The following is a 16,307-nucleotide window of genomic DNA, read 5'->3' on the forward strand; positions in this document are numbered from 1 at the left end:
TTTTCTTGTAGATTCTTCCGAGTTGTTCTTCTGATATTAATTAGAATTTCTAAGCCCCAGCCAGGGGAATAGGGTCTCAAGAAGTTGAACCTTTACTTGGAGGCTTCACGCTTCCAGAAAGGTAGGGTCACTAAGTCAGCTTTTCACTCACCAGCTGTAACAGTCTAAAAGAATTCTGGGTATTGGTCTTCTAGTGCTCCTCTGTCCTTCACTCCAAACCCAGGTGACTGACTATTCAAATGTCCTTTTTTCCCCTTCTTTTTAAAGACCTTTTTCTCTTGTGTCACCTACTCTAGACTTTCATGTCTACCAGTAATAGCAGACACTTTTCTCCAGGACTGCCCATTCTTTAGTTCTCACCTTCTTTGGTTAGATTATATCTTTTTGGGTTACTTAACACCTCTTTTGTTAAGTTTACCTTTTGTAGTTACTTAACACCTTTTTGGGATTAATTCACCTTTATAGTTACTTAACACGTGTTTGTAGTTAAGATCTAAAAAGAGATCGTAGCTTACAATTCTAGCTTCACTATAAAGGAAGAGCTAAGTACCTTCATTGTTACAATCAGGTGATTACAATTTTATCTTTACAATAAAGAAAGAGCTAAGTATCTTCATTGTTACAATCAGAAGATAGCTAAATCCAATCTTCACACAGGTAAACAGGTAGGAATATGGAAGTAGAGATTAAGAGGGAGAATAATACTGGTGAGCAAATAGTCATTGAGGGAAGTCGCAAGCAAGACAAACTTCCTGATCCTTTACATAGTATTAAAAGGATAAATAGATAAAAGAAAAGCAAAGAATTTGACTCTAAGGGGGTGGGATGCTTATCAATTGTTGAATTGTTGAACAAAATATGGTACGTGAATTCAATGGAATGTTATTGATCAAAAATGATAAAAGACAATTTCAGATAATACTAGGAAGTATGAACTGTCAGAATGAAGTGAGCCGGGGGCAGCTTGGTAGCTCAGTGGATTGAAAGCCAGACCTAGAGAGAGGAGGTCCTAGGTTCAAGTCTGGCCTCATAGACACTTCTCAGCTGTGTGACCCTGGGCAAGTCACTTAACCCCCATTGCCTAGCCCTTACCACTCTTCTGCCTTGGAGCCAATACACAGTATTGACTCCAAGACGAAAGGTAAGGGTTTAAAAAAAAAAAAAGAATGAACTGAGCAGAACCAAGAGAAAATTTTCTATAATAACAATAATGTTGTAAAGAAAAATATTTTGAAACCAAGAATAACTACATCTGTAGAGGACCAATGATGAAGAAAGTTACCTACCTTCTTACAAAGACATGAAGGACTCAAAATGAAGAAAGAGACATATTTTTGAGATGGTCACTGTGTATCTATTTTATTCACTATTCATTTTCGTTTTAAGGATTCCCCCCCACCCCATTGTTAATTGATGTGGGAGGTAGGGAAAGAGAATGGTTTTATAATAGTACTAATACTTCCTATCCTTTTAATTATATATTTCTTCTAGATTTTAGTTGGGTGTATGTCTGTCTTTCCCTCAGTGATTATAAACTTTCTCATGGCAGACATTGATATTTGTTTCCAGTCTATGACTTTGTTCATATCAGATACTAAATAAATATTTAATTGAATAATGGTATGGGGGAGTGAGTTAAAATCAAAGGACCTAATTTTGAGTGTCTGTTAGATTAATTATTAACTAACAGGGAAAAGGATAAAGTAATTAATATCATTAACAGGTTTGGGGCACAATTCACTGGCCTTGGAATGACCCTCATTGGGATTTGAACAATGACCAGGATTATGAAAGATTATGCCAGGCTAGGGAGATAGTTCTAATGGCAATGAAAGCATGTTCAGATTGACCAGGAACCTGGAATAAATTTGAAAAAGTAAAGCAAGAAATAGATGAAAATCCCCCAAAATTTATGGATCTACTGATAGAATTAGGAGAAAGATATATTGATTTAGACCTAACAAGAGAGAGAGAGATCAGATAACTAAGAAGAAAATTTGTAAAGAATTGTTGCCAGGTAGTAAAGAACTATTTCAAAACTGATTGTCCAAATTGGATGAACATGAACCTAGATGAATTGAAGAGAGTAGCAATGTATGTTTATAGTGGTCATAATGAAAAGAAAGATGAAGATGATGGGGAGTTAGTGGATGCATTAAGAAAGATAAAAGCACTGGAATGACCTCTAGGAATTGATGCAGAGTGAAAGGAGCAGAACCACAAGAACATTATACACAGAGACTGATACATTGTGGTACAATTGAATGTAATGGACTTCTCCATTAGTGGCAATGCAGTGATCCTGAACAAGAAAGATAAAAGCACTAAAAGGAAAAATTGATAAATTTGAAAAAGGGGATACCAGATTTGGGTTGGCATGGGTATGGGAATATAGACATCAAAGAGAATACACAAACCAAAGACCAACATTTTATTTGTGTGGGAAAAGGGGACTTTAATGATCAATTATAGATGCTAGAATCAAATATTTAGTAATTTTAGAAGTAATGGTGAAAATTTTAGGAATAACAACTAAGGAACGGTAACAATTTAAAAAATAACAATACAATAATTGCAGAGGGAATTTCAGAAATGGAAATTATGGAAACTCTGGAAATAGTAACCAAAATAGTAAACAACATGAAGTGAACGAGTTGCAACAATAATATCTGTAATGGGGTGTGTCCACACAATAACCAAAACCAAAATGTAAATCCTTCTCCACAAGAGAAATCTCAGAAAGGTGCAGACAGTCCTATGAAGGTTTAATAGGGGAGAAAGGACTCTAGAATCAAAGACTGAAACATTTGATTTTCCAGATTTAGATAGAATTACACCAATATTCTGAGTTTTTTCTCCCCCAGATAGCACCAAACCACATTTAACTCTCATAGTGGGAAATACTCTATATGACTGTATCTGTGCTAATGAGTACATCTGATCCTAATTGTAATTTGATTGACTCGATTAGTGTTGTTGGGGTTTCTGGAACTCCTTTGGAAGTCCAAAAACTTCTAACACTCGTGGTGTCCATGGGACCTTTATCCATGGAATATTCATTCCTCTTAATGCCTAACTCTCCTATAAACTTATTAGGGAGAGATTTATTGTGCAAACTCAGCGCCATGATAAAATATATCCAAGATGGGAATATTACATTAGAATTACTGGAAGAGTCTTTGAATTTGTTCCCAGTACATTTTTTAGATAATGATGAGATGGATAAAACTCAAAATTTTAAAATACTAAGAGAAACCCAAATTTCTCTGGGCTACATCTTCCACTGATGTAGGCCTGCTTAAATCAGCAGTTCCAGTCCAAATTAGGACAAAAGGTGGTTCACCTCCATCTATTCCACAATATCCACTATCAAAGGAAGCAATTGAGGAAATTACCCCAGTGATATATTCTTTAATTAAACAGAAAATAATAATTGCTTGCAAATCAGAATACAATACACCTATCTTGCCTATTAAAAACCAAAATTAGACAAAATAGAAAACCTGTATATAGATTTGTTCAAGATTTAAGAGCTATTAATAATCATGTTATCAAAAGACATCAAGTCTGTTGTATCAAGTCCATCAACTATTATTTCACCTATTCCAAGCAATGCTAAATACTTCACAGTAGTAGATCTGTGTTCTGCATTTTTTTCAATACCCATCCATGAAGATTCCCAAAAAAATATTTGTATTCACCTGGAAAGGGGCTAAATACACATGGTGCCATCTACCTCAAAGTTATGTAGAAAGTCCAACTTTATTTTCGTACATTTTAACACAAGATCTTGCAAATATAAAATTTAAGGGGAGCTGGTTAACACATTTTGTGGATGATTTACTTTTGGCCTCACCAAATGCTGAAGCCTAGGTATTTCTCCCTCAGTAAAATGAAAGGAAAACTTAAAGAATTGATGGCAAATCTTTTAGAGATTGAGTGCCCAAACTGCAAACCTCAAATGGCAACGTGAGCCTTCTTATTCCTCTTCCTGTCCCCCTCCCCATATTACCCCAAGCAAGGGAGGGAGGAAGCACTCTCATTGGGCTGTTGGCAGAGGAGTGGGTTTTGTGACAAATATCCTCAGGCACATGAGAAGAGGGGAGGGGAACAGTGTCCTCTGGCACATGTGCTATAGATTCAATACCAACACAAGCTTAGAGAATATCTAATGTCTTTTTTCATGTATAGTTAAACTCATATTTGTAGGTTGTGACTGAGTAACATCCTGAGTTTCATTGCTCTTCAAAAGATGTTATTCTCTTCCCTCTTGCAATTTCTGGTGGGTTCAGAATAGTCTAACATTTTTCAAATTTCCTTTCCTTTGTTTTCAGAGACCTTTCTCCTGATTACTTTCAGAACTCATTGTTTTTGAAAATGAAATTTTAAATTTAGTCACTATGTATCCTGGAGGTTGTAGCCTTGACTTTTTTCCCCTAGAGGTGATGTCTAAATTCATTCTTTCAGCAGATATTTAATTTTCCCCAAATGTTCTCTATGCCCAATTTCTCACATTTATTTTTGTACAAATGCTCTGCATTATATTCTCAAGACAATGTTGTTTTTGTTTCTATTTTTCTTTCCCAAATGTTCTCCAGTATGCTTCTCTATTCTGTTTCCTAAATTTCTGTATATGAGTAGTCTTTTGAATATTCAATGCAACTACAAATTATTTTGTATTTAGTTTTTTTTTAAAATAGTAATATCCTAGTCCTGCTTTCATCCAGTTGTGAAATTACAGTGAAACCTGGGAGGACAAATTTGCCTCTTGGACTTAAGATTTCATCTTGTTTGTTATACATACTTTATGTAAATTTGTATAGACATTTGAAGTTATGGGTCTTGAATTTTGTCTCCTATGTACTTATGAGTGGTTTGTTTGCTATTCTCTTTACTATGTTATTTTTTAACATCTAGTTTAGTGGATATATTTAATTTCAATACTTAAATTTTTAAAAAGTATAAGTTTTTTTAAATAATAAATTCATTCTTTAAATATCTCCTTAAAAGGGGCAACTGATAGCTTAGTGGATTGAGAGCCAGGTCTAGAGATGGGAAGTCCTGGGTTAAAATCTGTCTTCAGACACTTCCTGGCGATGTGACCATGGGCAAATCACAATCCTCATTGCCTAGCCTTTATTGCTCTTCTGCCTTGGAACCAATATACAGTATTGATTCTAAGTTGGAGCATAAGAGTTTTGAATAAATAAATAACTCTACTCCTCTATCTAGCAAGCTATTTTTTATGAAGAAGATTTAAAAACAAAGTTAGCAAATGACTTACATATTATATATTAATAGTATTTTCAATATTCCTCACTGATAGACCTTTTAATTTTGAAAATAGATATTTTTTTTTGCCCCAATTCTTCCTTGGGGGCAAGCTTGACCATTATAATAGTGTTCAATTTTTTGTTGTCCTTGTTTATGTGGTTTCCTTGGTTCTGCTTACTTTATTCCATATTTACAATTTCTTATGGTATGATTATATTCTTTTGTAGTTATGCACCATAATGCATTTGGTCATCCTTAGTTGGCATCTCCTTTAGTTTTACTTATTTGATATCACAAAAAGTTCTGCTGTGAGTATTTTGGTGTATATAGGACTCTTATTTCTGTCTTTAACCTCTCTGGAATATATTCCTAGTGGCTGCATCTCTGGGTCAAAGAGTATGGATATTTTACTTACTTTTTTGTTGGCTTTTTAAAAAAAAAAGGTTTTCATGAAAAACTTCTGATTTTTCCATTATATATTCCTCCTTTCCCTTTCACAGAGAGCCATGTTTTATAACAAAGATTTTCTTTTTAAGAGCAAAAGAAGGCAAACATTTCTAGGGGGAAAAAAGCATACCCTTCGATCCAGTATTACCATTACTATGTTTATATCCCAAAGAGATAAAAAAAATGGGAAAGGACTTGTGTTTACAAAAATATTTATAGCTGCTTTTTTTGTGGTGGCAAAGAATAAGAAATTGAAGGGATATTTATCAACTGGGGAATAACTGAACAAATTGTGGTATATGTTGGTGATGGAATACTATTGTGCTATAAGAAATGATGAACAGGATGATTTCAGAAAACTGGAAAGACCTACATGAACTGATGCAGAGTGAAACAATCAGAACTAGGAGAACATTATACACAGCAACAGCAATATTGTGAAATGATCAATTGTGATAGACTTAGCTACTCTCAAAAATGCAATGATCCAGGACAATTCTGACAGATTTATGACAAAGAATGTTATTCATTTCCAGAGAAAGAACTCTTGGAGTTGGAATGCAGATCAAAACATATGATTTTTTACTTTAATTTATTTGCATTTATATTTTGGAATTTTGGTTTTATGAGTATTCTCTTATAGAAATGAACAATATGTAAATATTTTGCATGATGATACATTTTATAACTCAGATCAAATTACTTATCAGTTCTGGGAAGGGGGAGGGAAAGGAAAAAGATAGACAATTTAGATGTTATAACTTCAGAAAACCTAATTGTTATTACATGTAATTGGTAAAATAAAATATCTTTGCCCCCAAAAAGGAGATAATGAAAAAATAAAGAATAATTGTTGGCATTGTTTTTTAGGACTTCCTAATCGGTATCATTTATCCTAGTATCCTAGTATCCTAGTATCCTAGTCGGTATCATTTATCACTTGAATCACCAAAAGTAGATAGTAGCTATCTGGTTTGATAAGTTTTGAGAGTTTTCTGTCCCATCTTTAATACTTATGTTATGATGTGAGCAGAACTATATTGTTATCATGTCTACAAATAATTGTCCTCAGTACAATCAGCAGGGAATTACCTGCCATCCATACTCTAATTCTGACCCTTAGTGAATTAATATTTATAGCATTTGTAGACCTTTACTATTATTATATAGTGTATAAGCAGCTACTTTACAATTTTTAAATAAAATTTACTTTTTTGATGAAAAATTGATTTTCTCTCCCCATTCATCATTAAAAAGAAAAAAATATATCACATTGTCATATATGTATATACATACATATACATATATATATATATACACACCCACACCTATACACCTATGTGTGTGTGTGTCTGTTTTATTCTTCATTCAACTGGCAGAATGTAAGGAGCATGCCTCATAATTAATACTCTGTGATTATAGGTGCTTATTGTGTTGATCAGTTTTTAAGGCTTTAAAGTTTGTCTCTACAATATTACTGTTTTTGTATTAGTTGTTATCTTTGTTCTGCTTGCTTTCAGCCTACCTCATTTCATATAAGTTTTTACTGGGTTTCTCTGAAACTATCCTTTTAATCATTTTTTTATGGATCAGTAGTATTTCATTACATTTTCATATCATAATTTGTTTAGCTATTCTGCATTTGATGAGCAGTGCCTTAGGTTCCATTTCTTTGCTATTCAAAAAAGAGCTATTAAAATTTTTCTTGTATAGAAGGGTTGTTTTCCTCTTTCTTTGATTTCTTTGATATATAGATATTACTTATAATATCACTTTTTATGTTTAAGCCATACCTATTTTGACTGTATCTTGGTATAATATGTGAGATATTGATCTAAACCTATTTTTTGCCATATTGTTTTCCAATTTTCCCAGGGTTTTTTGGTCAAATAATGAATTCTTAACCCCAAAGCTGGGATCTTTAGGTTTTTCAAATACTAGATTGCCGAGGTCAGTTAACCCTAATCTATTCCATTGATCCATCCTTCCATTTCTTAACCAGTATCAGACTTTTGGGTTCCTTTTATCCTGTAGTTCCTCCAATATTTGTCATTTTCCTTTTTTGTTGACTTTACCAATCTGCTTGCATAAAGTATGGAACCTAGAGATGCTTAAAACTGAATTCTTTTGAGCAACAACCAGCTAGAAGACCCTTATACTTGTTTCTTATCTCCAAATATTTTTTCCTTTTTTTATTGTAACATTCTTCTACCTTCTAATGCCCCAACACAGGTTCTTCTCTTCCTTTATCACCCTGCTAACAATTTTATTTATTTAAAAAAACCCATTACCTACTGTTTTAGACTCAAAGGCAGAAGAGTAATAAGGGCTAAGCGATTGGGGTAAATGACTTGCCCAGGGTCACATAGCTAGGACATGTGTGAGGCCATATTTGAATTGTATCCTCATGAATCCAGGCCTGGGTACTCTACCCACTGTGCTACCTAGTTCCCCCATCCTCCTAACTTAAAAAAAAATTCATTCATTCATAACCTGCAGTATGGAGAGAGTCATTCCTTGAGCCATTTTTCTTTTCTTTTCTAGTAGGAAAAACTATCTACATTTATATAGGTAGCAGTGCCTTGGCTCTGACAGAAATAGAAACATGGCACACTCTTTGCAGGCCACAATAAAATCGTCCTTGTTCTTTGTACTTGATGGGAGCAAGATTCTAATCCCTCAATGTCCTTGTTATTTGCTTCCTTGGAGAATTAGTAACTGATTTATGTAGAACTCTGTATCTACCTTATGAAACTTGCTACTTTTCAGTCTTTTGTTATAATAATTTATACACTTTCTCTTTCTGACTTTCAAGCTTCTAAGAATTTGAATGGACCATGTGTTATCTTTAGCTTTATATTTTGCATGGGTCTTAGCATTTGATGCTATGATATTTGTATAATAACTCATGTGCATAAAAGTACATAATGTAGTTTGGTTGAATAAATAAATATGCATCAACTTTTCATTTTAAATTAGCATTAACATATTCTGAGGCAGGTTGGTATAGGGAATAGCGAACTGGCCTTGGAATGAGAAAGATTTGGTTCATGTTCTTCCTCTGACAAATACTGCCTGTATCTGACCCTGGACAAGTGACTTGATTGTCTCAGTGCCCCCTGGCAACTCTTGAAGTTTTCTTTTTTGAAACTTTTACCTTCTGTCTTAGACTCAATACTATGTATTGGTCCCAAGGCCAAAGCACGGTAAGGGTAAGCCGTGGGGGTTAAATGACTTGCTCAGGATCACCCAGCACCTCTTGTCTAGGCCCAGCTCTCAATCCACAGAGACACTTAGCAGTTCCCCTCAAAGATTCTTTATTTGTAGAGAAAGGGCTGGTCACCATTGGTAGAAAGAATTTTTTTTTTTTACTGGAAATTTCTTATACTAATGAAACAAGAGCTTTGATAAAGAAAAAATCATAGAATTTCCTTTTTAAAATTTTATGAAGATATGCATTTACAACATGATTCTCTTTCCTTAGGTGGCATGACATTGCCAATATGTCACACAATAAGTCCTTCTTTGCATTAGAACTGACAAATAAAGAGGAGACCATCCAGTTTCAAACTGTGAGTATTAGTGATCGCTGCAGAAATTTTTTTTTATGTTTGGGGTTTTGGTGGCTTTTAAAACTATACAGGCATGGGAATTTGATAAATATATGTTGATTTTGATGTGAAACTCTAGTGGCAGTATAGAAAAGAGTGATTGAATGGTTTATCCATAATATTTTGCAAATAATTGTTAGGCTCATTCTTGAATCAAATCAACAAGTATTGATTAAGTGCTTAGTAAGTGCCAGGCACTGGGCTAAGTGCTGGGAATACAAAAACAAAGAATAGAAAAATGTCAACCTCTGCCTTCAAGGAGTTTACATTCTAATGGGAGGTAAGCAAAGTAGAGAACGAAGTGGAGTGAAGGAATATACATGCTTGCCTTGGACACTTGCTTTAATATTCATTTACATGGAGCCTCTTATTCAAGCATTATGTTGAAAAACTTTTTTGAGGGGTTTGACTGGGCAAGGGTCAAAAGTGGCATCTTTATTAGAGGTTGCCATGTACTCTACTATTTTTCCATTTCTAACACATTTTTTGATTGCTTAGGAGATTCCTACTACCTAATATGAAATCTTTTTCGTTGTAAACAGAGTGTAGTTTTGCAAATTTGCATCCTTAAAGGATGGTTTTTACTTGAAGTTTTTTACTGAACAACCTGAAAAATGATAGCAATATGTTAAAAATACAACATATCAGATAACCTTATGTTTTATGTAGTGGTCTTAAATGTGCTATATTTGAAAACTTAATGCATTTCATCTTAACTTATTAACATTTTATTTGCTAGGAAGACATGGAAACTGCAAAATATGTATGGAGGCTGTGTGTTGCAAGACACAAATTTTACAGACTAAACAAATGCAACTTGTAAGTATTATTTTCCTATAGAACTCTGAGAAATAATGGTTTTAGACATTTCAATTTTGCATTTAAAAAATAAAACAAGAAATCTAATTGGTACCCAGAGAGGACAAGGTCATGTTTTTAATACCCCTTATATGATATTTATTTTTCTTTATTTGGTTTACATATTAAGGTTGCATTAATTTATTTCTCTATTTTCTTTGAATCAGCTATTCATGGCTGAACCTTTTTAATTTGTGTAGGATTAGAGCGAGAAAGGAACCTTTGGCATCTTTTAGTCCAGTTAACTTCATTTTACCAATAAAGAAATTGAGGCTCAGAAAAGTTAAGTATCTTTTCTAGAATCACAGATATTAAAAAGTTGTAGAGTCAGGATTTCAACTCTTCGGCCTACTGTCTCTAAATCCTATTATCATTTTCAGATATGCCATCTTTCTTTATGTTTTCTTTCAGTTCATTCCTGGTTAGTAATTTGAAATACTCATATTTTTAAAGGATGTGAATTGGTATTTATGATGTACAAATGCAATATCATCTTTTTCCAACTCAAAGGGAAAGAAAATACCTGCCTCATTCCCTTAGATTTTTTTTCTTTTGTAAAGCCAAATGTGCAGAATCCTGCCTTATTTGTAGGTAGGGCTATTTGATGCTTTCTTAAAGACTTATATACAGGGATAGGAAGGCAGATATGTTTTAATTTTTTCCTGATTACTTTCTTCTCTGCCACTTCTTATAAATGGGAACAAACCTTAATTTTAACCAAATAGAAAACACTTCTCCCTTCTACAAATGATCAAACTGGAAAACTTGTTTTTTTAGCAGAAGACTGTTTTAATATAAGTAACTTATATAGAGACAAATAGTGTTTATCTGTATATTGTACACAGTGTCCAAATCGACTTCTTAGTACAGTGCCTGGAATATAGTAGGGATTTAAAAAGTCCTTGTTGAGTGACTGAATAGCTTGCCAAAACTGCTTATTTGATTTTTCCATAATTTTGTAGTTTAGTTGGAAATTTTTAGTGCTTTTTTTGAATTTTCCTATACTAATCTTGGGAGGTGATTGTGGGAAGATGGCAGAGTGGGGTATGAAGCTGCCTTGGCCTCCTAATATTCCCCCCCCCCCCAAAAAAACAAAAATAACTATAGAATCAGTGCTAAAAGTGGCAAAAATGATAGGTGTCAGGGGTAAACCTGACCATTAAGGGATGACAGGAGAATGTTTGTAACTTCCCTGGCTTTAGTTCCCTCCATTGCAGATCCTGGGGTCAGGAACAGAGCCAACAGAGTAGAATTAACAATAGTCAACCCACCTGATTTGCTGAGCCTTGGAGCCTGCATAGGAATCTGCTAGTGGGGGCCCTTGGGAACAGAAATGTCTGATGCTGCCTTGACTCTAGAGACCCCCTGTTGGCCCACAGCTGTGGACACCACAGAGTCTATGGCCACTAGACCCTAAGAGCAGGAATTTAAGCCTTGCTGTTAATAGAGGAGGCACTTTGGAGGTCCAAGGAATCCTACTTGACACCTGATCTATCCTGCATATGAGAGAGAGAAGTAAGGAAGAAGTGTAGGAAGTGTGGTTGCTGAGGGACTGTATCCCTATTACTGTAGTCACTCCAAGGAGAGTAGATACCCTGCCTACTGCCACAGGGGCAATTGTACTGTTTGCTTGCAATTGCAGTGGCAGAAATGCCCACAGACTGGAGCACCTGAGGTCAATCACAGGCTGACGTTGAGCAGGAGCCTGGGAGTACATCCAACCCTGGACTACAAAAACTGAAATAATGAAATAGGACTTAGGAAAAAACAAACAAACACAAAAGTTCCTAAAACCTGAGGTAACACACTAGGAAATTTGGGACTGTAGAAAAAAGACAATAATTAAGTATATTTGCCCGATTACTAAAACTTAAAAAAATAAATCAATAAATAAAAATGAGCAAGCAAAAGAGAAAGAACCCTACTATTGCAAGGACAGAGACAACCTTAGCTCAAACTCAGAGGCAATGAAGTAAAACCATACTTCAAAAAAAAGCAAAGATATATAATAAAGGGCCACAAGGTCAAAAAGAGCTTTTGGAAGAACTTTAAAAAGACCTCCAAAACCGAATGAGAGAGGTTGAGGAAAAATTAGGAAAATAATAAGAGAAATTTAAGACAATCGAGAAAATTATGAAAGAAAGATCATCCAAATGGAAAAAGAGACCCAGAAACTCATGGAAGAAAAAAAGTATTAAGAAGAGGAAGCTAACAATTTCCTACAAGAAGAAGAAATAATAAATCAAAATTAAAATCAAAAGAATCAAATAATAGAAGAGAATGTGAAACATCACAAAAACCTAGATTTGACCTAGTTGACCTAGAAAATAGATCAAGGAGTAGCAATATAAGAAGAGTTGGACTCCCAAAAAGTTATGAGCAAAAACAAAAAGACTTTAGTTACGACATTCCAAGAAACCATCAAGGAAAATTGTTCAGAAATTCTAGAATCAGAGGGTCAAATAGAAATTCAAAGAATCCACCAATCACCACCTCAAAGAGACCCAAAGATGAGAATGCACAGGACCATTATTGCTAAATTCCATAGCTTCTAGGTTAGAGAGAAAATACTTTAAACTATAAGGGAAAAAAATGTTAAATACTTTGTAGCTACAGTCAGAATAACCCAAGATTTAGCAATTACAACATTAAACGAAGGCAGGACATGGGACACAGCATTTTTCAGAGCAGAAGAACTGGGCTTAATAGCAAGAAAAAATTCAGCAAAGAAAAGCATAATTATAAAAGGTAAAAATTGGATATTTAATTAAATAAAGGAGTTTCAGCTATTATTAGGAAAAACACTGAACAAACAAAAGTAATAAAAGACTAATCTCTTCCAAATCAAATTGTTTGGTTCCTATATGGGAAAATGTCATCTATGGCCCCTGGGAATGATGTCATTGTCTGAGTAATTTGAAGGGGCAAGTATGGATGGAAGATTTGAGGTTAAGGTGAATGGAATGGAATGAGCCTAAAGGGTAGTGGAATAGGCCAGGAGGATGTAGAGTGGAATAGCTATCTCATATGGAAGAGGAATGAGTGGAGGAATTGTCATATAGAAAGGGAGGATTGTGTAGTGGGCTGCTAGTGCTAGAACCTTACTCTTATCAGACCTAGAACTAAGAGAGAACAATGTACACAGTTAGAAAGGTATAAGATAAACAGGAGGGAAGGGGGATAAGATAAGGGAGTCCCAGGTTAAGTTGATCAAATTAAATGCTGATAGGAACATAGAAACAGGCCTAATATTACATTGCTAGAGCAAATGTGAATTCTTTTTAGAAAACAAGATGGAAATATACATTAAGAGCTGTTCATGCTCATTGACATTAGATATCCAAAAACTAAGATTAGGCCCTAAGGACATTATTGAGAGGGTTAAAAGCTGTGTATATAATATTCATGGAAGTTTTGTTTGTAATGATAATATCTGGAAATAGCACAAATGCAATGATTGGGGAAAATGACTGAATAGGTTGTAACACTGACTTTAATGAGTTATATTTATGTTATTAGGAATGACAAATATTGGAAGTATAAAGAAAAGGGAAATATATGGAAAGATGAAAAAATAATAGGAATAAAAATACTATAATTACATTTTTAAATAGCCACAAAATTAAGAGAAAAAAGTTTCAAAGTAAAACAAATCTGAGGGAACTCAAAAGCAGAGAATGTTTATGTTAGCATACATAATTTATATATTTTAAGTACATTATAAAAATGTGGAGTTTATGGTTTTGCCCATATTTTAAAAAAATCATTTGTTTATTTAAATGGGTTTTTTTTTGGTGATAGTGATTAAATATGTAATTAAAAATTGAAAAAAAAATCTTTTTGATGAAAATGCCCTTAAAGCCTAAAAAAGGCCATAAAGCTCATATACTTCATTTTTTAAAAAAGCATGAAATATTTCTATAATCATCTTTATTTTACAGTTGAGGAAACTGAGGCAAGTAGAGGGGAAAGTGGGTTGTACAAGAAGATCTATGGAATTGTGGAGAGTAGGTTAGCAAGTGGTTAATTTTTAGTAGAACCACACTGACTCTGTCTTGTGATTTAATTTGATTTAATTCTGGAGCTAGCTCAGTTCTCCTTTTATTTAGTTATGGGCCAATCCAGATTCTGTCCTCTGAGAAAGTTTACTCATTTGTGGAAAAGAAGAGAAAATCATACTGCATTGACTTAGTCTTGCCTGTCTGTGTAATGGACAACTTGTATTTGCTGTTTAGAGACCCTTAATCAAAGATCCAAGTTGTTGACCAAAAAACCAGTCAGATCCTAAGACTGATGTAGGATTTTCTTATAATTTTATATGTCAGGCAACCCATATGTTTTATCTGAAAACTGGCCCAGTTGTTGTTGCCGTGTTCTTCAGATTGTTTATAGATACTTGGGAAGGAAAGTGACACCTCTTTTCCGGAATTCAGGCAATTGTACATGTTCACTCTTCCCTCCCAATTTGGAAAGTCCCAGATTAGGATCTCTTATCCAATTAGAAATCAGATTACCCAATATTATGTTGTTGTCCTTTAATTAAGTGGTCTTGTTTGAATAATTATTTTTATGTGTAAAAAGTCTGCTTTCCCTTATAAATGGGGCCTATCCCTAAACTGAGGAAGGAGCTTAGTCTTGATTTGTTGGGCTATTAGCATACATTGCTTAATAAATCAATGTGCTAAGAAAATCAAATTTTGTTTCCTGTCATTTCATCTTTTACTGGTTACAGTTGCTTAAGGGCAAATAGCTAATAAGTGTCTGAAACCAGTTTTGAACTCAGATCTTCCTGATTCCAGGCCCAACCCTCTTACTAACCCCAAATTTAAGTTATTGGCCTCTCACTCCATTCTCACCAGGAGTATATGTTAATTTATGTCAATAAAGAGAGAAAATCAGAAAGGAATAAAGTAATAAAGGAATTATACAAAAATATTACAGAGTTAAAGATAGAAAAACTTCAAGAAAGAGCCTACAAAGAAGTTATAGATTTAGAAAAGCCTAAACTCAAGAAGGAAAGGTTAATTTAAAATATTTTACAGAAGAGGATGACAAAGAAAAGGAAGGAAGGGGATGAAGATGAAAATAGTCTCAAGCTAATGTCCTGCTAGCATAGTGTTTACATGCATACACAAATATGCTCAAAATTATAAAGCTTTATTCAATGCCAACAAAAACTTTTTAGATACCCTTCATGTTCTAGACACAGTGCTAAATCCTGAAGGTATAAAGTAAAAATTGATGTCAGGGTCATTAAATTCTATTGGGGGCATTTTAATAATGTAAGCTGTTTTCCACATGGAAAAGATAGTTGAGGATTATTGAATGTCAAGAAAAGAAATGGCTTGAAAATATGAAAAAATTGGCTTATGTGTTAGACTTTATTTATTTTAAAAAGTCCTGTGGCAAGTACCTGGTAGTGCCTTTAATATTCAGAGGAGAAAAGAAATAAATAATTGTGATAAAATGACTCAGTGTGAAATGTAATTTTTGTTGTACATCTATTTTATGGCAAGCATAAATAAGTGCACACTTATGCACTGTTACAATCATAGAAGAGAAACTATTTCTTTAAGTGGAATAATTAAATTTTATGGGCAGGTTTCCAAGTTTACTTGTAAATCATATTATTTATATAAAGTACCTTTACATAATTACTTATGATTTATTTTCTTAGATTTTATTATCTGGTGATCTGGTTCAGTAACATGCTTACCCATGTGAAATAAATTAATTCTTTATTTTGAACATTTTTTGGTGGGGAAATAAAGCCAAAAAAACCCCAAAACTATTTCTTCTGAGGGGATCAATTAGTTGTTATGTCACAACAATTTATAGAACTAGGAGAATAGAGTTCATATCTTGCTTCTGACACATACTTTCTGTGTGACCTTGAACAAGCCACCTTCCTCAGACTCAGTAGATTCCTTATAAAATTCTGAAAACTTGACCTGTTAAAACTATTTGCCTATATATCAAATTAGAATGGCCCAAAAGTAAATTATAAATACAGTGATATTAAAGAATAAGAAGTTAGATTATTAGAAATGATTAAAAAGGTTTCTCAAACTAAAAAATTTTGACCAGGAAAAAATAACTTTAAAAAATTACATAGAA

At 33.8% G+C, this 16,307-nt stretch overlaps 1 protein-coding gene across 1 annotated transcript in view; it reads left to right on the forward strand.

Annotated features, from left to right (window-relative positions):
- The window catches only part of PTPN21 (protein tyrosine phosphatase non-receptor type 21), a 113,939-nt gene that overhangs the window by 64,020 nt on the left and 33,612 nt on the right, over nt 1-16,307 (forward strand). The window contains exons 9-10 of the mRNA XM_001366698.4: nt 9,206-9,293; nt 10,072-10,151. Coding sequence (XP_001366735.1) covers nt 9,206-9,293; nt 10,072-10,151 — 168 coding nt within the window. The remainder of the gene's footprint in view (nt 1-9,205; nt 9,294-10,071; nt 10,152-16,307) is intronic.

The sequence above is a fragment of the Monodelphis domestica genome, chromosome 1 (genome assembly GCF_027887165.1).
Source record: "Monodelphis domestica isolate mMonDom1 chromosome 1, mMonDom1.pri, whole genome shotgun sequence".
NCBI lineage: Eukaryota > Metazoa > Chordata > Mammalia > Didelphimorphia > Didelphidae > Monodelphis > Monodelphis domestica.